Source organism: Meles meles, chromosome 5 (genome assembly GCF_922984935.1).
Source record: "Meles meles chromosome 5, mMelMel3.1 paternal haplotype, whole genome shotgun sequence".
Taxonomy (NCBI): Eukaryota; Metazoa; Chordata; class Mammalia; order Carnivora; family Mustelidae; genus Meles; species Meles meles.
The window spans coordinates 30,370,219-30,394,859 of NC_060070.1; the positions used below are offsets into that span (position 1 = coordinate 30,370,219).

The 24,641-nt window shown below is 34.1% G+C and overlaps 1 protein-coding gene across 5 annotated transcripts in view; it reads right to left on the reverse strand.

The window, feature by feature from the left end:
* GRIK2 (glutamate ionotropic receptor kainate type subunit 2) overlaps positions 1 to 24,641 on the reverse strand; it is a 657,055-nt gene that overhangs the window by 330,023 nt on the left and 302,391 nt on the right. For all 5 annotated transcript variants that reach the window (XM_046006541.1, XM_046006542.1, XM_046006543.1 and 2 more), the window contains exons 6-7: positions 24,282 to 24,335; positions 20,908 to 21,081 (exon numbers count right to left, since the gene is read on the reverse strand). In XM_046006541.1, coding sequence (XP_045862497.1) covers positions 20,908 to 21,081; positions 24,282 to 24,335 — 228 coding nt within the window. The remainder of the gene's footprint in view (positions 1 to 20,907; positions 21,082 to 24,281; positions 24,336 to 24,641) is intronic.

Below are 24,641 nucleotides of genomic sequence, written 5' to 3' on the forward strand. Positions count from 1 at the left end.
TTCTTTATACATGTTTACATTCATTGTTTCACATAATTATTTCAAGAATCCTATGAAGTAAATGTTAAATGTTATGATATGCATTTTCCAGAGGACGAAACCAAAGTTCACTCACTTATTCACTTAGTAATGAGTTTGTTCTAGAGGCCGGGGCTACTGTGGTAACCGTGCCAGGCAATATCTCTGCTTTTATGGACCTTACATTGGAAGAAGCGCCATTAGACAGTTAACACATAAAGAGAAATGAAAACTGTGAGGGTAGGAAAGCAGGTGTCTCAGGGTGTGTGTGTCTGCAATAAATTAGATGGACATTCCCTGACATTCACCTCCCTGAGGAAGTGCGATAATGAATCCTGAACACAAGAAGGGGTCCACCAAAAAAAATGTGGAAGCAAGAGAGTAGTAATACTCCAATATTTCATCCCAGGAAGGCATCTCCAGAGAGAAGAAATATTCTTCTGAAATATTCTGAGCCAAATGCCAGAGACTGATCATTTACTTGTATGACAAAAAGGAAGAAAGAACATAAAGTAGTAGATTTCCTAAAATATAAAAATTAATGGTTTACCAGTGTTTCATTCTGGTTTCCAGGTTAGGGAAATAGATAAAGTCTCAGTGATTTTCATTGAAAGAGTTAAATGATACAGAGTCTTGGTAATTGTTACAGTAATAAGTACACTATCATCAGGAAATTTTTTTATTATCTCTCCTATTCACAACTAACCTGAGCTCTCACCCTCATAAACACAGCTGAGCCTCCATTTGAAGTCTACATCTGTTATGGCTCTGAGTTATTTCTTTTCTTCCTGGTTTAACATAGGAAGAGAAGGTGAAGTGTCACCAGAATTGTTTTGAAGGGTCAGCTCAGCTGTCAAAATGCCTTTCAGTTTTCAAGCAGTGCGTAGGGTGAGCCCTAGTCGAAAAGAGGTGGATCAAGGCAGATTTATATCTTACAGAGTTTTTCCAAATACTAACTATGCAAAGATAATTTATCAAGATTATTAGTTATGGGATGCCTGGGTGGCTCAGTGGGTTAATCCTCTGCTTTCAGCTCAGGTCATGATCTCAGGGTCCTGTGACTGGACCCCACATTGAGCTCTCTGCTCAGCAGGGAGTCTGCTTTTCCTCCCCGTCCCCCCACCTTCCTCTCTGTCAACTTGTGATCTCTCTGTCAAATAAATAAAATCTTTTTTTAAAAAAAGAGATTATTAGTTATCAGTTTGTCTCTTTCAGAAGATTTATAAACCTGAGATTTATAATGGGCCCACATAGAAAGTAAGAATTTCTTAGGATTAGGAAATTGAATGAGCCACTGGAAGGACTATGGGCAATTTTCAATGACCATCTTCTTTTGCTAGAGCCAGCCCCAATGACACAAAATTTTACTTATCATAGTTTTTATTTTGTTTTTAGTCTGCAGATGAAATATGACTCAAAGATTTATTTTAAAAAGGAGAAATAGGGGCGCCTGGGTGGCTCAGCGGTTTAAGCCTCTGCCTTCGGCTCAGGTCATGATCTCAGGGTCCTGGGATCGAGCCCCGCATCGGGCTCTCTGCTCAGTGGGGAGCCTGTTTCTCTCTCTCTGCCTGCCTCTCTGCCTACTGTGACCTCTCTCTGTCAGATAAACAAATAAAATATTTAAAAAAAAAAGGAGAAATAATTTATATCACAAAATCCAGTCACTCTTGATTCAAACCAAAATGCTACATATGACAACATTTTACATACATTCAATACTAGGCATTTCCAAAACATTTGCATACATGTGGTCTCGTTTGATCTTCACAATCACCTTTTGTGGTATAACTTTGTAAGCCCATATAATTGGCGAGAAAACAGAGGTTCAAGTCATTTTTCCGAAGATGCGTAGCAAGTTAGCAGCAAAGTCAGGACTCAAAGGCAGGTCTGCAAGAGACTACAAAACCCCTGCTCTCCCATTTCACCATTGGTGCCTTTCACACTGCAGCTAGTTCATCGTCCCAGGAGATGATATTTTAAATGCTTCTTATTTGAAAAGAGAGAACTCATCAGTGGATTCCTCTTTTACTTAAAACGTAGTAAATGTCATCCTGATCAAAATCAATGAGAGACCAGTTATCTCTGACAGTGGCACTGATGAATGTTTTGTGCATGAAACAATCCCCAGGGGCTAAGGGTAAACCAGAACATCCCTGCACTGACACTGTTAAGAAGCTCTCTCTCATCCAGAACCAAATCTTGCTATTCCAGCCGCATAGACAAACTCCTAAGAGAACAAGGCTAAACATTAATGGCAAGAATTCTCTGCCTTCTATCCCATAGAAAAAGCAGATGATCCTCTGCCATCCTAGGTCTGTGCCAAAACCTGAAGCTAAGAGATAAAAGGCTGGCCAGAAATCACAAACACAAGGTTTTAACCCAGCAACCCAGTTACCACTAGAGCCATCAGCTTAAATACTTAGACCTTACGAAGCCCAGTTATTCAGCTTGGGAGGATGACACCTTAGCTAAGCTATCTATCTACTTAATGGAAATGTCCCTTCTTCAACTTTAGAGCATTTTTCTTTTCTTTGTTTGTTTGTCTGACAGAGAGATAGCAAGAGCGCATAAGCAGGGGGATCAGGAGTGGGAGGAGAAGCAGTCTCCCCACTAAGCAGGGACCTGGATGCCGGGCTGGATCCCAGGATCCTGGGATCATGACCTGAGCAGAAGGCAGTTGCTTAACCAACTGAGCCACCCAGGCGCCCCTTGGAGTATCTTTCTAAACTAGCAGAGAAGAGTTGCTTAAATCCCTTGATAAAACAAAGTTAAAAAAAAAAAAAAAAGAAACAACTGATAGGTAGTGAAATTTTAACTAACCATCAAAGGGAGAACACCTGATTTGTTTGCTGCATATATGAGCATTACCCAGGACATGCCTGAAACATGATAAACACTCACTATACTCTGTTATTGAGTTCTAAGCTGTATTAATATAAAATAATAATTAATTTAAAAATAGATACAATGATTTATGACAATCCAGAAATACTGAAAAATCCAACAATCTTTGCGAATCAAAGATTTTGTAGTCAAAGGACTAAATTATGATTTATTAATTAATAAGGTAAGTTGAGCACCCTTCAGAGCTCAGAGTAGGCGATTCTATTTCCTGCCTCTGCTGTAGGGTTTTAGTCTCCGTAGAAGTATATTATCACAATTCTTTAAAACTATATAATGCCTGTGTAGGTCATATGACTAGTCTCAGTTAACTCAATTATTAAATCTAGGTGCTTTGTTGTCTGACTATATGATTTTCCATGCTTACTTCTAAGTTTTTCTCCCTGTTCTGCTGGACACTGCTAGGCATTCCTCACTGGACTGTAATACCATCCTACAGTTTTGGATTAGTGTCTTAATCATATTTTGTGTCAAATGAAAACATGTTTATTCATCTGTAAATCCATATAAGCCTATACTGTCCCATAATCAGGACATACATTTTGAGATTGATTAATTGATTTGCTGTTTTTGTTTTTTTTTTTAATCCAGAGCCTGTGATGCAGTGATACAGTGCCTCTTTTTCTCACCTGATAACACTATAGTACCTGCTAAGTTAAAGGCAAGAATTATAAACTAAGGAAACCAAGGAAGAAAATCTGTATCTTTTGACAATAGTTCCACTAAAAGGCCCAGAATATGCATGTGTGTTGGCCATGGAGATGACCCACTGCTTGAATCTTCCTTCAAGACAAACTGCTACAGGAAATTTAGCTGATTAAGAGCCTCCAGCCTCTACACCTTCATAGACACCACTGTGTCTATGACTGAGCTTGGTAGGCTTGCTAGAACCAGGGCAATCCTTCCTGAAAAAGAATGTCTTTAGTGGGAAGCTCTGGTTCAAGGAATCCCCTTCAGCACGGTTAAGAATTTCTGCATTGCCGTCCAAGGCTTCTCCTATCCAAATTTAACCCTCCTCTCTCCTCCTGTATCAGATATCAGACCTGCGTCTTAGACTGAAGACTCTACATGTTCTAGCTTCCTCCTTCTTTATCCATCACAGGCACGTCTGCCAATAAATCTTTTGCACATCTAATTCCATTTTGGGATTTGGTTCATGGAGGACCAAAACAGACACTATATTTTATATATTCTGAATTATAAAAATTTTTTAAAGATTTTATTTATTTATTTGACAGAGAGCACAAGTAAGCAGAGCAGCAGGCAGCGGGGGAGAGAGAAGTAGGCTCTCCACTGAGCAGGGAGCCAGATGCGGAGCTTGATCCCAGGACCCTGGAATCATGACCTGAGCCGAAGGCAGCCACTTAACCAACTGAGCCACCCAGACGCCCCCTGAATTATAAAATTTAAAACAAATTAATGTACTGCATAGTATACAAAATGTTTGTGAATACGTAATATGAGAAAATCAAGTTTTTGAATAATAAATATGCCAATAGGCATGTCTTGGGGCGGTATTACATGTTTTAAAGGGTGGGGAAACCTACTTTAATTTTATCTTCTGTTGGTTAATATTCTCTAATGTATTTTTTAAAACAGCTTATTTTTTAAAATTATGATATGCATAGAAGATATTTGGTAGAACAAAGGCAAGAAAATTCAGTTTTTACTATAAGAGATCTGAAATAAAACATGATAAATCTCTCTCTGGGTGGTGCCCTCATGATGTTCATCTTTGAACTAAAAACAAAAATCAAAGCCTGAAGCACATTCACTGATTCATAGCTGAGTCATTTATGGGGCAGCACAGAGCTACTAAAGATCACAGAAAGATATTCTGTCCAACTGTGTTCCTGTGGGTATGTGTCGATCAAGGCAAAATACTGAACACAATACCAGCAAGAAGATTAGAATTCTGCATGTCTCCTTACATATTTCCTAACACTGTTGATGTATTCTGTATCATTGCACTTCTTAAGGAATTTATTTTAAATAACTCATTAAAGACACAAAAACAATGCCATTTAAAAAAAACTGTATGTTCAATATTTAATATTTAAAAAGCATCAAAGCAGATGGAGAAATTAATTGCTATGCAAAATATTTTTTTACCACATTTAACTTTGTCATTTGCTGGCAATTATAAATGATTACTGTCTTACGTTGGTAGCATATTAAAACAGAGAATTCTTACTTTAATTGTCATTGGTTTTATTTCTCATACAATTTAATATACTTACCAAACATATGTTTCTTTCAATTCATCACCACTTGAAACATATGTACACTGTTCATAAAGATTTTTCTATTCCTTCTGAAGTAATATTGTTCTATTATACAAAGAGATGGACATAAAAAGAAAATGTCCTAACAACCAATGACAAGTTAAGTCTTATATTCATTTGTAAAATCCCTCCAGGGCTTTCACTGCATTTTGATCAAAATCCAAATTTAAATGTCCTTCAAAGATCTAAATCTCGTATCTCATGACTACTTTCTGTTCTATCATTTTCCCTCTTATTCCAAATTATTTAGTACACTGATAAACTCAACTCACCTGTGTCCATTTCAGGGATTTTGCACTTGTTCCTTCTGCTTAGATGTTCTCCTAATAAATCTTTTCATGGCTACCTATTTCTCATTATATGGACCTATCCCACACATCAGCTCCTGGCAACACTCTAGCTAAAGAGACTTCCCCACTCCTAATCACTCTCTTATCTTCTTAATCTAACTAGTTTTCTTTAACTTATTCTTCTATTTCCCATAGAAGGTGAACTCCATCCTTACCACTATATCTCTATAGCAAGAACAGTGTCTAACACATAGCAGATTTTTTAAAATGTTAGTTTAACTTTAAGAAAACATCATGCAAACTATATACCACAAGATCCCATTTCTAATGAAACATGTACAAGTGCACAAAAAATTAATAGAAATAAATGCATGGATGACCTCTTTTCTAAAGCAACCAAAGCTAACATTTGGCCAGTTAATTAAGATGGTTGGTTAAAGCATATATACTTTAAAATTTTTATTTTAGTGTAAAATATCTAACTGTAAATCTATCTCTAAATATGTTAATGTAGAGGCAAGACCCTTTTCATGGGTCTGCTGCTTAGAATCCCTCTCCTGTTTTGCATAAATCCCAAACATAATGGATTAGCCATGATTTTCAGCTTTGGTTTCTTTCCGTTGAAAGAAGAAGAAAGAGACTTGCAGAACAAACTATGTGCAGAATCCACCTTTTAGAGAGGTCTTGCTCATGCTAATATTAAAAAAAATAGACCTAGATGGCTTGCCTGTGCCAAGTTTTTCAATGTAATCAACTTAGTTTTCCTGGAAACAATTCTGATTTACCCTTGTAGTTCATTATTTTATATAATATTTAACTTAATTATGTCATTAATAAATACCACAAGCATAAAATGGTTTGGGAAGAATCATTACTGACCTTTTTAGAGAATATACAACTGTGAGAGAAAAATACAGAAACCTGATTGAGTAGAGTAGACTGCTAGCAGTGATTTCTCAGGCTGTTATGGACATCAATTAGTTTATTTTAAATAGTGGATAGAAAGCAAGGTTTGGTTACTCTTATGAATCAGTTAAGGCAATGCAAGTTAAGAGAGCTTCTACTAGTTCCTAAAATGTTAATTGACATTCTCTTGACTTGTCATGTTAATAATAAACAGAAAATTTTAATTTTCCTCCACAATTTTTAAAAGATTTTATTTATTTCTTTGACAGAGAGAGATCACAAGTAGGCAGAGGAGCAGGCAGAGAGAGGGGAGAAACAGGCTCCCCGCCAAGCAGAGAGCCCGATGCGGGGCTCGATCCCAGGACCCTGGGATCATGACCTGAGTCGAAGGCAGAGGCTTTTACCCACTGAGCCACCCAGGTGCCCCAACGCAATTTTTTTTGTTTAGTTTACCAATTTTCTACAGTATCATCCATAAAATAAAATTTAAATAATATTAAATATTCAACATATATATGATAATTTTAAAAGTGACCAAATGAGTAACATCCATTTCTACTTTATTATCATTTTGATTATTTCAAATTATTTAAAATGAAATTTTAAGTAGTCTAGCAAACTCTCAAATCTATGCATGGTTTTGTTAGTTAAATCTACGTGCACCTTCCTTAGGGGCTAGAGAATTTCATATTTTAAAGGTATTTCACTATCTTTAATTTTTCACTTACTCATCTCCCTTTTCCCTTTGGTAAAGGATTTTTAAAGCCTAAGAATGGAGTCTGAGAAGTTGATTTTTGAAAGCAATATTTAGCAGGAGTAATATTTTCCTTAAAAGACAGCACCAGAATTCAAGGGAACATCTCTTTTCCCGAGGCATATTCCCGAGACCCAGGACACATTTGGTGGATCCTCAGGCTGTTCGGTACAACTGCCCAAAACCAAAGACACTAAGATTCAGTAATTCCTTAACCAATATTCAGTATGGCTTAAATTTTCTCACTTTCAGGGTTGTTTAGTCTAGGGGCCAAAGAGGTTGGCTAGATCCTTTTCTATGAAGGATTGTAAACATATACCCATTGGATTTGGGGTGTTTCCCCCTGTTTCTGACAAGGAAACTGAGACATTATTGCAATGAGAAGCAATATTCCACCTTCCAACTTTTTTGTCCTTCCAACTTTTTTGGTATTACCATCTCCAATCCTACATGTCTGTAATCAACACTGTCCCCTTTCCAAGCCACCTCCTCCTCCAGATGGGCCCATTTTTATTAAAAGTATTACGGTCTTCCCAGTTACCTAAGCTGGAAAGTTCAAAGGCCTCTCTTGTTTCTTATTCTTCTTTCCCATCTCAAAAAAGTCTTCCTGCTCAATGATCCCTTTGAGCCCTCTCTACTCTACTTCCAGTCATTATTCTTCTATGTTTGAATTACAGCTTCCTGCCTCCATTGGAGTGAGTCTAATGCACCTGCAGAGAGTCACTTTCTGGGGGACGAGGGTTTCTGGGAGTAGCGTGAAGCAGGAAGAGACCAGGGTATCAAATTAGAAAGGCCTAGATATGAAGCTCAGCTCCACCTCCTGATTTGAATATGCTGGGACAACATACTAAAACACATTTGAGCCTCAGTTCCATCATTTATAGTGAGAAATAATATTCACCTTGCACCATTTTTGTGATAATCAGAAGTAATGTAAGGCAAGTGCATCTTCATGTGACTACCACAAATGGCATAATGTTTAGTAAAAGGTGGATACACAGTAAATGGTAAATATTACTTTTATTGCACTTTCCTCTTCTTAAACATTTAATAATCTCTTTCCATTCTCTTCTTTCCACATGGCCTTCCTGTTCTCACCTAGTCTTATTCAAAATATTATTTTATGTTTGAATTCAATTTCAAGATCCAGCTCAAGCACTACCTCCTCCAAAATTCCTTTCCCAATCACACCAAACTGTCCAATTCTTGTAACACTGTGGTGCATGTGTCCAGGACTTGGTAATGCTGAAATAATAAAAACCATCAAAATAATAATAATGATTGTTTGTTTAGCTCTGTATCGGAAGATAGAAACATCAAAGTGTCTGGGTATAGGTTTTCTTGTTCTGAAGAGATCCATCAAAATGACCTTATTTATTCATTCATTTAAGTAGATGAGTGCTAGTTCTGGACCATCTCTGTTGTGGCCACAGCAGCCATGCATAGAGAACACTCTTTCTTGCTTAGTATCAGGGGTTTGAGAGTTGATGGGAGGTAAAGGATACATTTGCAAAAGAGTCAACTTTTTGACTCTTTCTCCAGCTCCTTGGAGAACAGGAGTCAAAACCCCAATTCAGAATGCCCCAGCTGAGAGAGGGCACAGTTCAGACAAGGCCTGAGAACACTCTGAGGGGCTGGTCTGCAAACAGCCTGGGACTATAGTGGGGCTCCTAACTCCATCTCACTGGTGTGATGGGCAGGCCCCCAGTTGCCTGTTTTCTTGTGTGAACAAAATTGCTAGGTAACTGAGAGCTGGAACAGTGGGGACCCAGGCCAGTCTGAGAATGAATTTGAGCCCTAGCCCCAGTGCTGAATGACCAGATAGAATGTGGAGAGACTATTGGCAAAAAGAGCCTCTACCACCAGAGGCAACAGAAGCATGGGTACCTAAACATGACCATTCACCTACCACTTTTTCAGCAGAAATGCCAGGACCCCGTGTCTGGCCACATCCCAGGACAGTATTACCACTTTCTAGAGGGCTTCAGACCTGGGAGCAGCTATGGAATTCTCTGGCCAAAATATGCTATGTCTCAGTGGAGCATCTACAGTGGAACTCATGGTCCCATCAACTGGCCTGATCAACCTGATCATATCCCCGAGTTTCTTGAACTTGTCACAGGGTGTTGGATTTTTGACCATGTCCAGTGAGGAGGGAACTACCAAGAAAGAGAACTGTTCTTCCTGTTAATTTGGACATGTAACATTCTCAAGCTGTGATTTTACGTGAAGTTGCAATTACATCCTAAACAAAAAGTGGGTAAATGCCCATCTAAACACACTATTTTCTACATATATTCCTTATCACATGTGGGGTTTTTTTATTATTATTTAAGGATGTATTTTACTATTCTTATTAAATTGATAATTCATCATGTTAATATATATGTATTTTCTTATCATCCATATGATCTAATACCACACACTGCATATAATAGGTATTCAATAAATATTTGGAGAATGAATTAATGAGTAACAATACACGGGGATTTTTCATGAAGGGTTGATATGGTACCATTTCAACATCTGTGTCTGTTTAATAACTTTGCTTTTCCCTTCTGGTTCAATTTGGTCACAGGGTATTCTGAAGATTAATGAATGAAATATTTATGAACCTTTTAGAAAGGCAAATGAAAGATCAACATAATATTTCCTCTCTGCATAATGAAGAAAGAGAATTCCTAATATCCTTTAGGCAAATTCACCTTAAAACTCTTCATTTCATTTTGTCTGAAATATTCTTTTGATTTATTAATGTGGATTTAGAGAGTACTGGCTAAGCATATCTTGGATATTAGTGCCTCAGAGTTGGTCTTTGACCATTACTTAAAACTTTATATCACAAAACTGCACAGGCCACACTTAAAAAAAAATTGTCTTTCTAATGTAAATGTAGTTACTTATGTACCAATGTTATGAAACTAACATCAGCAATTTGATAGTAAAACTAGCAATGATTCTTGTTCTTTCATTCACTTAATCTCATCCAGGCATCAGAGGAAGCAACTACCTATTCTACGAAGCTATATATATGTGTGCTTAGTCACTTGTCATATTTGCATAAACAGGGTATCATAAGACTCTGAGAGAGATGAAGTTTACTCTGAACAGAAATATCATCTACACTAAAAGGCAAAATGATATTTGCCTTGAAGTAAATGGATACCATTTTTGGAGGACTTACTATGTGCCAGACATTGTCTTTGAGGAGTAGCAAAGTTATGTATTTAATCTTCATAGTGACACCTTGATGTAGCCATTACTATTTCCACTAAATAGATGAGGTAATTGAGGTTCAGAGATGTTAAGTAATTAGCAGAAGTTTATAAAGGAAGTAATAAGTAGATCTCAGGTGACTCTGATTTCAAAGTTCTTGCTCTATGATAGAATTAGATTTAACAGTCTTTGATAACTGACATAAAAAAATAGCAAAAATCCAACCTTTAATTCTTTGCCAACAAGCCATCTTTTTAATCTAAAAAAGGAGGGGTCTGACATCGGGAGGAAATAAATGACATATACAAACAGAAGTTTTTGTAAACATCTAACTAGATTTAAAACCTTGCTCAGTAGGGATATGTCATTCTAATAGCACATTTCAACTTACTGTATTTGGGCCCATTTTTTAAAAAGACTACTAGATTCAAGTACTTTGTAGATTCTATATGAATCTTCCTAAGTTTTCTATGTCGATTAACCATCCAGTACATACACACACACATCTACTATGGTGTGAACACATACAACAAGAGGTAACAAATGATGTTGGAATAATTGAACTGAATTTTTTTTCCCTAAGTAATCACCTGCAACATAGGGCTCAAACTCACAATCCTGAACCCAACATTCACATATGTTACTAACTGAACCAGGCAGGCACCTCATGATTGAATTAATTAAATTATAAGCACCATATCAAAATTTATTCTATATTTGGAAGGCACCAGGAGCTTAAGAGGAATAAATAATATAATTTATAATTATAAAAATCCAGGTATGTTTCCAATATTTTTATATGTTAATTCATTATCCTTTTCAATCTTTGTGAAAACACACTAAAATTTATTATTTCTATTTGACAAACGAGGCCAAAGGGGTTAAATAACTTGCCTAAGATAACAGCATTGGAAAGGGTTGAAAATGGGATTTAGGTGCTGGCTTCTGATCCCTATTTATTAGTTGAATTTATCTGGGAAGAATATAGGAGGGTTTAGTAGACCAACTATCCACAAGCTTACCCCAAATTGGTGTGAAACCCTACACATTAAAGTTGAAGAAGAAACAATGAATGTAACATTTTTTGCTGGTTTCTATTTCATTGTACCTAATTTTTACCTATGGAGGCTTAAGGGTTCCTTTAAATTTGCTTTGGGCTATAGTCCAGAGATCTTTCTTTGTATATAATCTAACCTATTCTATGTGCCTGCATCTATAAAATGAGGATTATAACTGCCCCATAATGTTGTCATGAGCCAACAATAGGACTAGGATGCAGTTAAGTGTTAAATACATTTCACAGTAGGTCATTTCATAGTAGAGATTGTCAATAAAAACAGTAACAGGTATCAGGAGCAAGATTCAAAATTTATATACAAAGGCAATGTTTGGATCAGAGTTCCTAGGGCTATTATACACTCAAAGGCCCTCAATATTCACACTTCAAATCTGTGTATGCTCCTACTTCTAATAACGGAGTCAGATAATTTTTGGATCACACAGGCAAGAAAATTTCTGTATCAGTAAAATACAGAAGTAGGAAACATCTACTGTTGCATATATTTACATGAAAAAAAGCTCAGTTATGACTCTTGTTTATTATATATAACATAAATTTCATTATATACCATGTTCTTGATTTATTTGCAATATTATCTATCTTAATAATTCTTCTGAAATTGAGCATGATAAAACAAGCTGAAATTTGTTACAAATTACAGTACTGAAGAATGAAAATTTGTTAAAATTCGATAGATATATTGAGTCCAAAATTAACAATATCTACAGTTAAATGTTACATTTATATATATTTTAAGAGTTAAGAGTTACTATTTAATAAAAAATCTACAAAAATCTTATGTATGTTTAGTGTCCTGAGGCCATGTATTATAAATGCTAATTGTCTTAATAATATTATGGCACTAACATTGTCCTTCTGGTAAATAAATAAGGCTATACCTTAACTTTCATTATAGCATCTAAAAGCAATATTAATCTATATAAATATAAATAATAAACATTATATGCTTTTATATTATTTGTTTTTATGTAAAACTGTATATAAATGTAAATATTTAAATGGAAACTTATGTTATTCTTTATTATTTAAAAATGTAGGGTGCCTGTGGTGTGGCTCAGTCAGAAGAGCATGCGACTTTGATCTAAGGGTCCTAATTTCAAGCCCCATGTTGGGTGTAGAAATAATAAATTAATAAATAAATGAACTTTCTTTCTTTTTCTTCCTTCCTTCCTTCCTTTCTTTCTTATTGTGGAGCATAAAGAATAACATGGAGGACACTAGGAGAAGGAAAGGAAAAGGCGATTAGGGAAAATCAGAGGGGGAGATGAACCATGAGAGACTGGACTCTGAGAAACAAACTGAGGGTTTTGGAGGGGAGGGGTTTGGGGAAGGGTGAGCATGGTGGTGGGTATTAAGGAGCGCACTTATTGCATAGAGTACTGGGTGTGGTACATAAACAATGAATCTTAGAACACTGAAAAAATAAAATAAAATTTAAAAAAACAAAAAATTCCTAGATCATATTAATTAAAGAAAATAAATGAACTTTAAAAACACTAAAAATGTATTTTATTTAAAGACTATAGTGAGGCCAAGATATCTTTTATCAGGTGTTATGTTTCAATATTTTTAATATAAATTCCAAATTATAAAAATAATAAAATTCCTAAAATAAATTCCTAAAATTATGAATAAAATAGAATAATACAAAACAATATAGTTTTGATAGAATTATCACTCCCTATCAGTCCATCCCTTATTTCCAAATATAGAATGTAACTTAGCTCTGTGTATTTTATTCTGAATGTAAACAGTCAAAAAACACGTTTTGTGCATTTTAGATAGATCCACTCTTTCTTTTTATTTTAGAAATAGATCTTATAAAGAGAAAAAGCTATGGTTTATTGCAATTGTTCATCTTTTTTAGCCAGAATTTTTCTGTAGTTCATTATGAAACCATATCTAAGTAATATTTCTTATAATTTATATGCCTCAGTGCCATCACTTACTCTGTGTTTTTAATGATTTCAGTCACCTGACTTAAAACTATTCTGAGTTACTATATGTTAAGTATTGCACATTTATAATTGTCTATTAATGATACACAAAAATTTTATCCCACATTTTCCCATTGTTCCCACATTTCCCATTGTTTCCCAATCCAATTTCTTCTAATTCAGGAGAGCGAACATTATGTCAAACTTGATCTTAGCCCCCTTCTAACCTGAGTGCCTGTTCTAAGTAAAAGAATCTACTGCTTATTTTCTTAACCACCTTGTATTCCTTTTATTTTGTGCCCTGTACTTAACTTTCCTTATGTCATTTGTGATTGGTTCTATCTATATGTAACCACATGGCTAGTAAATACAAAATAAGAAGCCGAGGGAAATTGTGAACAGAAAAATATTAATGCATTGCAAGTGAATGTCGTATGATCTCAGATCAGGGCTTCTCAGTATCAGATCAGATACATTTTGCTCTTGAGGGTGGAAGGGGTAAAAAAATATCTCCTGATTCAACCTTCTTTTTTCCAAGTGAAAAGTTTAAAAATTGGCCTAAAAAATAGCATGATTATGAAGGAAACGATTCATTGCAACTGCCATTTTTCATGTGAGGAACGATTACTTAAAATGGAAATTCCAACTCTTTATCAGCTTTAGATAAATGCTGATTATTTAATCTGTCAATGAGCAAAGGCAATTAAATGGAATGTTGTATGTTAATGAAACAATGGAGGTTGTTAGGTCATCTCAATTATTTATATTCAGATTTAACTTGCAGCCTAGTACATCATGGGAGATTAATAGGTATATAAAGTAAAGGAATATAGCGCCATTCCGTTATTCATGCCACAAACTCCATGTCCTTTTACTATTCATTAAACCAGTCATGTACAAATGTAATGAGTATTGTGCTTATGACTTCACAACATACTCTGAAATATCTTATACAAATACTTCTGTCACATTTGATTATGATATAGACTCCTAAATATTTCTTCTGTGGTAAAGACAAGAATAAAACTAGCAGTTATGGTGATAAATATTGTGAAATGTTGCACATTTTTCAGAAGAATACTAAGAAATTATGCAAAACTCCTGATAAATATATGTTTGTCTCTTGCTATCACAAAATAAAATAGAAAACAGGGAATTCTAACAATTTTGAAGGAAGACTTAGGAAACTCAATCAACCAAAGAAACACAAAATTAGGAAGAAGGCAACAATTAAAGTTTGAATGTTTTTTGTACTACTAAGATGTAAGATGTGATCAGTAAGACACTCTTCTGATTTTGTCAATTCCCTAAGCTCTGTGAGGAAATAGATATATTATCTTCATCACCAAATCCTGAGTGCCTGGTATCAAGTCCTGAGTACACAGCATATGCACAATTAAAACTGATCAAAGAAAAAGTAATTGATTCATCATTTTGTTACTTTTTATACCTTTGGTGTTTTAGTGGGATTTAAGATAAAGTCAACATTTTCAAATGACTCTATTGATTAAAATGTGGAGAGTTAGTTTGATCCGCTGTCTGACAGAGTCTTATATTTTCTTTTCAATGGAATTGAAGAAAATAGCTCCAGCTAATTAAGAAGACAGTGGCAAGGATAGGCTTGTAGTTCCAGGAGTAAATGAAAATCTACCTGGTCATACTTTATTCCTCTGTGATTCTATTTCCTAAAGGTATACCTTTGTGTAGTAGCAGAGTGATCACTAGTGTCCTCTTAGTACATAAGCTCCCTGTCATGAATTGGGTATATAAGACATTTATCTTTAAAGTTAAACGAATGATGAAAGAAATTATAAAATTTCTGGGCTATGGCCTGTTGTTACAAAAAATAATTTTTAAGAGGACATAGAAGTTAAATACATAAAGACTCATCACATAAACATTTTCACTTTTTTTGTAAAGGAGAAGAGAAACTCCTTTTCTAACTCATTAAAATTTCACTATTTAATCAAAAGTGTTTCTTCTTTTGCCTTTTAAGATATTTTTCTAACAAATTTTTGACACTAGCCTAATTGCATTTTCCAAATGATTAGATATCTTGACAATAAAGTGTAAGTACATAAATTTTAAAAAAGCTCCCCAGAGCTTATTTGGGAAAAAGAGAGAACCTAGTGATTAGAGCACAGATGTAATGTGATCAAAATAAATTAACAAACACATTTCTTCAGTCAGACAGTCCTTTCATTATAAACACCCTCATAATACATTCACTTTACATCAGACACCTAACTAGGTACAGGGCCTTCAAGGATGAAGAAACCTAGGTCCTGCCTCCAAAGAGCTACAGTCTTTTGGAAAAGAGACATGAGATATATCTCGAAAGAAGTTAGGGTTTTGGAGGGGCAAGGGGTGGGAGGTTGGGTGAGCCTGGTGGTGGGTGTTATGAGGGCACGTGTTGCATGGAGCACTGGGTGTGGTGCATAAACAATGAATTCTAGAACACTGAAAAGAAATTTAAAAAATAAATAAAAATTTTAAAAAGAGAGAGAGAGACATGAGAACAAAACTACCAGTGTTAAACTTCAACACGCGGTTAAAAAAACATGCCCAAATGAAAGAGCACACAGGTAAAATCACAAGGAAGGTAACAGATGACCTGAAAATTAAAGCACAAGTAGGAATATGCCATGCATTCAGACAGTGGGAACAGCCTGTGCTAAAATGAGGAGGACAGAGCAGTGTGGTGAGATAGGTGGCTTCAAAAAGCTGGGAGCAGGCAAATAGGAGGTTGGGCAAGCAGCAAAAGCTAGATTATGGAGGGCCTTGCAGGCTTGGCAAATGGATACAAATTTTATCTAGTAAATGACAAGGAGTCATTAGCAATGTTCACATAGAAGGTAAGCATAGAGGAAGGATGTTAGGAGTGGGACTTCAAGGAAACTATTATAATAGCTAGAGGAGAGATCATGGGGTTCTTAACTAAGGCATGGGACATGGGATGAAAAGAAGAATGTAGTGAAGAAAAATATTGAGACTATAGACTTGAAAAGTGTTTGATGATTGACTGATGGATGTGAAGAGAGAGAAGGAAATGGAGACAGCAGTTGTCATCCAAAGTTTATATTTCCAAAATAGTAACCTCCCTGTAGAAATCTAAATAATATAGCCAACCAACACAGTTATTATTGACTTGTGTTTTAAATATGTGTGATATTACATTCAATATAAGAATAAATGATACAAATACCAAATAAAATACAGGTCCATTAATATTAATATATATGGGCATAATGGGGCAACTAGGAAGATTTCTAGGACACAGCTAGACTGTTTAAAACTGACCTTTATGTATTTCCACTGGATTTCATTCTCTTGAATTGAGATTATTACAAACTCAGTATATCAATAATAAATACAACCATCATCAGCTCTGATGGATTCAAAAAAGAGAATCTCTGCCCTTGGGAACTATGATTGGGGAAGTCAGATGTCTGGGCAGAAGACTAGGAGCAATGTCAACTGATCATGCAGTAAAGAACAGTGGTCCCCTTAGAGGACTTCCATACTCCCAGAAGCATGGAAATATGTATATGTTTATACTCAGGAGACAATGCACAGTAAAGAAAGTGTTCTACAGTAAGGGCTCATGTCTGGAGAGGAGTCTAGTACATTGACTGGATGCAGGCATTGGGGAAAGTGTGAGAAAGGTGACATCAAAAGTTAGGAAAAGAAAACCCTTATTTGTGAAAGTTGTTGAGCTTTTATTTTTAACTTCTTCCTTAAAGGCATTAGGCTTGGATATACTCTAGAACTTGGGTTTCTTGGTTGGATTGATACCAAATGGAGATAAAATTTTTACTGAGCTAATCAGATTAATACATTTATTATGATGACCTCAAATCATAGAAGAAACCACAAGTACAAGAGAAATGGTCTTGTATTCAATAGTCATTTAGTAGATAAACACTTAACCCAGGGGTCAGTTAAGATGCTAACTCAACCAGAAAAATTCTTATGAATCCAATTCATTGTTTCCTTTTATAGTTCCACATGAAGAAAGAATGTGAAAGTCTAAGCACTATGATCTTACATACTGACAAATGACTACGATACTGATAATAATAGGTCTTGCTCCAAGCACCAGGGACTTTGCTGATAATCCCATTTCTTCATGGGACCATAGGGAGAAAAAAGAACAAGAGATAAATAAACACTGAGATCTCATGAACTGACTGAAGGGAATGTTGCCAACATCACAAAGCCAGGCTGTAATTCTTTTCTTTTCTAACTAGACTCCTCTTAATTTCCTGACTCTATTCATGGTGGAAATGGCCTATTAATTCCTTTTCCTAAACAATGCCTGGGGAAATGCTTACAATCTGATCTTAAATGAGTAATAAAAATAATACTCATGTAAGGCATAAATATACTGACATTCTTATACAGATCCTATGTGAGTTTTATATTTATAATTATAAATGTGTATTTTATAATTAAGAATTAATGGTTTATAATGAAAATATTTTGAATATAATATTTTATGTCATTATATAATGCTATATAATGAGATTTTGAAAGATATTACTTTCCAAAAGAGAATTTTTAAAAAGTAATCAATCTGTATCCATTTTTGAAGACATTTTTATTTTAATAGCAAACTTCATGTCTACTTCCAAAATAGTTGGTGTTCCATGCTCTATTTATAAATAAGATATATAATTAGTACATATTTTTAGATAAGAAATACTATTTAAAAAGTGCTCATAGGGGCGCCTGGGTGGCTCAGTGGTTAAGCCGCTGCCTTCGGCTCAGGTCATGATCTCAGGGTCCTGGGATCTAGCCCCGCATCGGGCTCTCTGCTCAGCAGGGAGCCTGCTTCCTTCCCCTCTCTCTGCCTGCCTCTCTGCCTACTTGTGATCTCTCTCTCTCTGTCAAATAAATAAATAAATTAAAAAAAAAAAAATAAAAATAAAAAGTGCTCATACAAGTAAATTTAACTTCAGCTCACTCATTTTTAAAATGTTCTCACTTTTAAATCTTATTTCAAGTTTTCTGGTGAAATCTTTATGTCTTGCAGTAACTTAAAAATATGCAAATGAAGGGGTAATTATCTTTTATATGTGAACATTTTCATTTTTTAAATTTAATATGCCACTTGGAAAACACTTTATCACTGTAACAAAGGTAAGAGTGTTGGCATTGAGTATTCTTCTAAAGATTTCAAAATATGTTCTATACACAATGCCCAGAATTTTCAACAAACAGGCTAATTTTCTTTTTTTTCTTATCAGTGCATTTTTATTCCATCACTCAACCACTCCGACTAAATCACCTGCTAGCTCAGCGAGACAGAATTGAGAAAGAACGGACTCATGGCTAGGAAAAAAAAGAACCCAAACCTGTATTCCTCCTAAAACCCTTTTTGTTCTATCTTCTGAAGGTTAATTCCCTCTAAGAGTCCCTGCCTCCTGGACAAGAAATTTATAACCTTTCCTTTATACTTATTTGTCTTTCAATAGTCTCTATAAGTTACTTAGAAGTTAGCACTTTGTTTCAGGCGATGACATGTAGTGTTATATAGGGAATCATACAGAAATACAGAGAATACCTAAATACAGTTGGATATTTTTTGTGGTTTTGTTATATAAAGAAGAACAGTAATCCTTGAACGTATTAGTAGAAGTTTTAGATTTAAGTGCTAAGTAAAAGTGTTAATATTGTCATGATACCTATTGATTTACTTTTCTTAAAATCATTCAAAAATGGTTTTGAGTAACAAATAATAAGATATCCATATGGAAATCAAAGAATGATAAAGACAGCTATATAACATACATTGAAAAAATATATATATACATGATTAAAATAATAACTTAAAGAATAACATATACTTTATTTTAAGAAATAACATTTTCATATTAAGTTCCAAAAGTTTAATTTAACATCTTCACACTGAGAAAAAAGCATAATATTTGTAATTTTTTTAGGTTGTATTTCATTTTTAATCTGGATATAATTTAGAGAAAAATATCTTCATTTTAAAATTATTTAAATATTTTCCTCCCAAAAAAGTTTCTCAAATATATCTTAGGTTAATACCAAAATATCTTAGGTTAATAGAGTCGATGATCTCTATTTTTATGCAAAAGGGTAAAATTCCTTTTATATCTTTTTTTATATTATATCTTTAAAAATATTAATGTGGATATAAGACATTTTCAAATTCTAGGAGGTTGTTTTTCTCACTAAAAGAAAGCAAATGTCTTTTTTCTTTCCATTAGAAGTTTGGTACCATGAGGGCGACTATGATTTCAGTCTCTATGAAGATAGTTAATTTGTATGATTGAATTTACTTTTAAGGAAAAAATAATAGAAGTTTTCCTTTATTTTGTTATATGAAAAACATACTTTGAACCTTTATTAAAGCAACTAAGGAAAAAATTATCATCCTAACAGAAAAAGATTTCCACACATCAGAATAAAGAATGTTATGTTTATAAAATTTCCATTTAGACTGACACTTAATAAAAGATGTTGTAATGACCTAGGAAATGTAAATATTGCCAAAGTGCTTAGTTATTTCCTAAAATGTAGCAATAATTAGAATAAAAATAGAAAGAGTAAACAGATTCAATGAAAATGTATCAAACATTTATAATTTGCTTAAATAACTATAGCATAAAAATAGTACAGTATAAACCTACCTGGTCTTGTAAGGTACCCAGTACTAATATTTAGCTATTGAACACTTGAAATGTAACTATTCTGAATTAATATGTATGGTGTCAAAGACAACTTTCAAAGACTTAGTAGCAAAAAGAAAATGCAAAATATCTGTCCTAACTTTTATACTAATTATCTGTTCAAGTAATAGTATTTTTAATATAATCAGTTAAGTAAAATAAATTAATAATATTGATTTTTTACTTGTTTTTATTATTTTTTATAGAGATATCAGAAAATTTTAAATTATATGTGTCTTCTATTAGGTTTTCATTGGCAGCAATGGTTTAAAGAGCTAAACTTATACCAGAATGATCCCTTCTTTTGTAGTTTCTCCATAAATCCAGTTTCAAAGCTTAAACAAGGATTTGAAAATAACAGGTGTGATTATTGTTAGTCTTAAGCCTTAAAGAGTGACTAACTCAAAGGAGATTTTTGTATGATGTAGGTCATTCATATGACATCACAAACCAACATGATGAAGAATAATCATGTATTGGTAGTTAAGATCAACAGTATAACTATCAGGTTAACATCTTCTTCTCAGTCTTTAATTTATCCTATATATGGCACTCATTAAACTTAGAGAAATCCCCACATTGTAGTATTCTAACAATAGCTGTAATGTCTTTTGAGATACTTGAATAAAAGTACAAATTTGTCACATAAAATTAACGTAGGAAATCATTAATAGGATTATCAGAACTAATAGATATTAGTTCTGAGAACATGCCTATAATGTCAAACAGTTAAACCCAAGTTTTTATCCAGCAGATTAAATAATTTGTGCAAAATTACTTAGAAATACACAAACTAATCTGGAAGTGGGAATTCATACCGTCATAAATCCATCCAGCAAACCTGAATCGGGCTTCGGTGGTGCCTGCAACCGTTCCATTGACCACTTTTCAATGATGGAGGAGACTTGTGTGTTTTCTGTATTTAATATTCTGAACCCTGTCATGTTAACACCACTGTATCGATAGGGCTCTACATCAAGAGCAAAGAGATCCTGAAAGATAAATTTCTTTGTGTTAGCATCAATAGAGTATATTCACACAAATGTAAAATTAAAATAGTCAATTATTCTTACTTCCCTTAGATAGTTAACATGATTGTTTCTCAAATGACATTAAACATCACAAATCACCAAGATACAAATTGACTATTTTCATGCTTTTCTAATGCAAACATGCATATTCTAAATAAATATGTATGTATATATCATATTCTAATTCTACCAATGAAATGACAGGTTTTTCTGCAACCTACAGTTAAGATTTACATAAGCTTTCTTCTCCATATTTAGGATAGATTGCCCTTAAATTTTATGTACTATCTTTTTTTAACTGACTAGAATTTTTTTTTTGTATGCCCTGCTTCCTTGACTGGTTACTGGCACTTATTATTTTTTTATTTTGTCTTATCTTTTTTTTTAAAGAAACAGTTCATGAAATATGGCTTCTAACTAATGAAAATTATATTAAAGCTGAGGGTAACAAAACCGGCTTTTTTGGTTGTGGAAACTTTGCAGTTCCTTTGTGAGGTTTTTTGTTGTTGTTTTTTTGTTTGTTTGTTTGTTTGTTTGTTTTTACCTTACCCAACCAGTTCACCATAGGGAACCTTTAGATTTTGGTTATTGGTTCCAGGCTGTAGTGAATACTTTAACTTTTGGTTTTCCCAGGAGAGAGGAGGCCATAGCATTCAGAAGAGTTGAATGTCCCCATAAGAACATGCAACATGTGGGACCCCTGCCCTCTTTCAAGTTGGCATTAACTAATCTTAGGTCTTATAGATAATACTAGGAACCAGAGCAACAGTAATGCTGTTGGTCCTGTGAAGCTTGTTTTGGAGTTATACAGTGACATAGGCTACAAAATAGAAATAAATTCAGGGAAGAGCAGATGATATTGGTCTGAACTATGCTCTGTGCTGTGAAAAAATATAAGGAATTTTTAGGTTTTTATTTTCAATATTAGCAATCCAGCCAAAGAGACACATGCTCACACACCCTAAGGGGTGAAAGAGTAGATGTGGTAAGTGCAAGGAGTCAAAAGCAAGACAAAAAACTTTCAGTTTTTGTAGTCAAGAATAACTTCATAGAGCAGATGGGATCTAAGCTCCCATTAAAGAATGACCAGGCTTTTGATAGGCAAAAGAAAAAAGGATGTCATTCAAAGTGTCAGTAAAGGGACAAAAATTTGAAAACATAAAACCTATTCAGGAGACTGATCTAGATCAGTTTTTCTATAAAAGAGGATTGATGAAGGAGAATAGCAACAAAAGAAAATAAGAAAGTTAGGTTAAAATCAAACTAAAAAAATTGCCTTCAATTATGGGTTAATGAGTTCTATATATCTTACTTTTTTAAAAATTTCTTTTTCTTTATTAAGAGATACTTTTGATTCCTCTAAAATCTTGTGATTATGGTGAAACTAAGTTGTAACTGTATTGACAAATAATTTGCTGATAAGTAAAGTTTTCCAATCCCTCCCCTCCAGCCTATCACTAAGTTTCTTATGGGCTGCAAAAAGTCACCTGGTGGGAAGTAATACCCCTATTAGAGTGAACCACAGTATTTACCAGTAAAATATAAACTACCCTGTGAAGAATCTCTGTTGGAGGAGAGTGTTCCAGGAAGCTATTGTAATCAAATACATTTTAGTAGCTTCAAGACTCCTAAAATCAAGGAGACCAATCTGAATACCTCTGAGTTAACAGTAAGCATTGGTTAGACTGGTCATTGTGGGAATGGAGATGCATGCTAGAGACAGTATGGAGGAAAAAAACAGTCAGATTTTGGTGATGATGTCGGAGTCAGAGAATGGAGGCTTTGAAGGAAGTCAGAAGAGGGGCTGATTTAGAGGTTCAAATAATTTGAAATTAATGTGACAACAGTTAGACTTGTTCTGTAATGTAACAGTAAATAACAACTCAGAAATATTACAAAGGGAAATTTAGATTTCATTTCAACAAAGGTAATAACTGAAGTTCTAAATACATACCGGTTCTGAAGAAAATACAGAAGAGGAAAAAGAAAAATAGAATAAAGGCTCAAACTTGGAGGTAACTCTCACACTTGAGGTAACAGGCAATAAAGGGAAATATAAAATGCCACTCCCAAATATGGCACTTTGGCATGTGGATTACTGATCGGAAGGCAATCAAGACCCAGTAGACTCAGGAAAAACTTTTATGTTGCCTTAACTACCTGAAAGAATTTATATAGGGGGCCGGTATCATAAAAAAAAAGCTATTACTAGAGTTAAATTTTTATCTGAAAGATCTTTCTGCATGGCAGGGCAAACTTCTAATTACCAAATATCTGCTTCTTATCGGTCTGTGAATTACCCTCCTCTCCCTTGAAGCCACAGGCCCTCATTCTATTCCTTAACTCAATTACCTGACCTGACCTTGGTCTCATATCTTTGGGGTTCCTTACATATGAAATTAAATTTGTTTTTTTCCTCCCATTAATCTGTTTTATGTCAATTTAATCATTAGACCAGTCAAAGAACCTAGAAGGGAAGAAGGACAAATTTTCTACCCTTACAGCGGGAAAAAAGTGACAGAGACAGTCATTTCACAGAAGAAGAAAATCGGGATACTATATTAGTAAAGAAATAGAACCAAGGGTAAGTAAGTTTGACAGAAGGGTAAGGTCATATTTTCATGCAAATTTAAGAAAAAAACTGTGTGGTGAATATGTAAAAATAAAAGATAAAGGTAACATTCAATTTGCTAATAGTAAATTCAGTAAGACTGACATTTAAAAATCCGACTAAACATAAGCAAAAATAGGATAGAAAATGTAGTGTACTAAAAGAATGGTTTCAATGAATCTACTTTTTGTAAAGTAAACAGAAGCAAAATAACAATAGAAAAATGCGTGCATTTTTAAAAAAACACTGATTTTTTTCAGCAAACTAATTTTAAAATCTATTATGTTCTGAAAGTTCTCTAAAGCAATATATAAATAAGATATGATATTTTGAATTGAAATCTGAAATAATATTATTTCAAAATCATCAGCTTTCCACCAAAAATTATTCCCCATGAGGATCAATTCCTCCTGAGTTCTATCAAAATAAAATAAATGATAACTACAAAGGTGCTAATCATCATTTCTCACTCAAAAGCCCATTTTCCATACTGAAAAGTTGTAATAATAAAATTTAAAGCATTAACTTTATGCTTTAATAAGTTACTTACCAGAGTGGTAAAGATATAATGATAGTATTCTGTCATCATTCCCATAGCTAAAGCCTAGGAAGTAAAAAAAAAATAATAATAATAATATTTAAGGTACACATCATATGAAATATGTCAATAACAAAATAGTAGGATGTAATGAAGAATCTGGGTATAATATTCAGTTTACATTAAAACAGGTCAAACTAAATCTTTTCCCCATAGTTAAGGAAGATTAGTGGTTACTGAAGGAATTTCTGAACCAATTCTCTTGATAGAAAAGCTATTAGTTGAAAGTTTGCAATGTAAAGCTTATGGCTTTACTAAAAGGAGGCATTAAAATTGACACAAACCTGAAATTAGCACATCTTAGGTGATTAT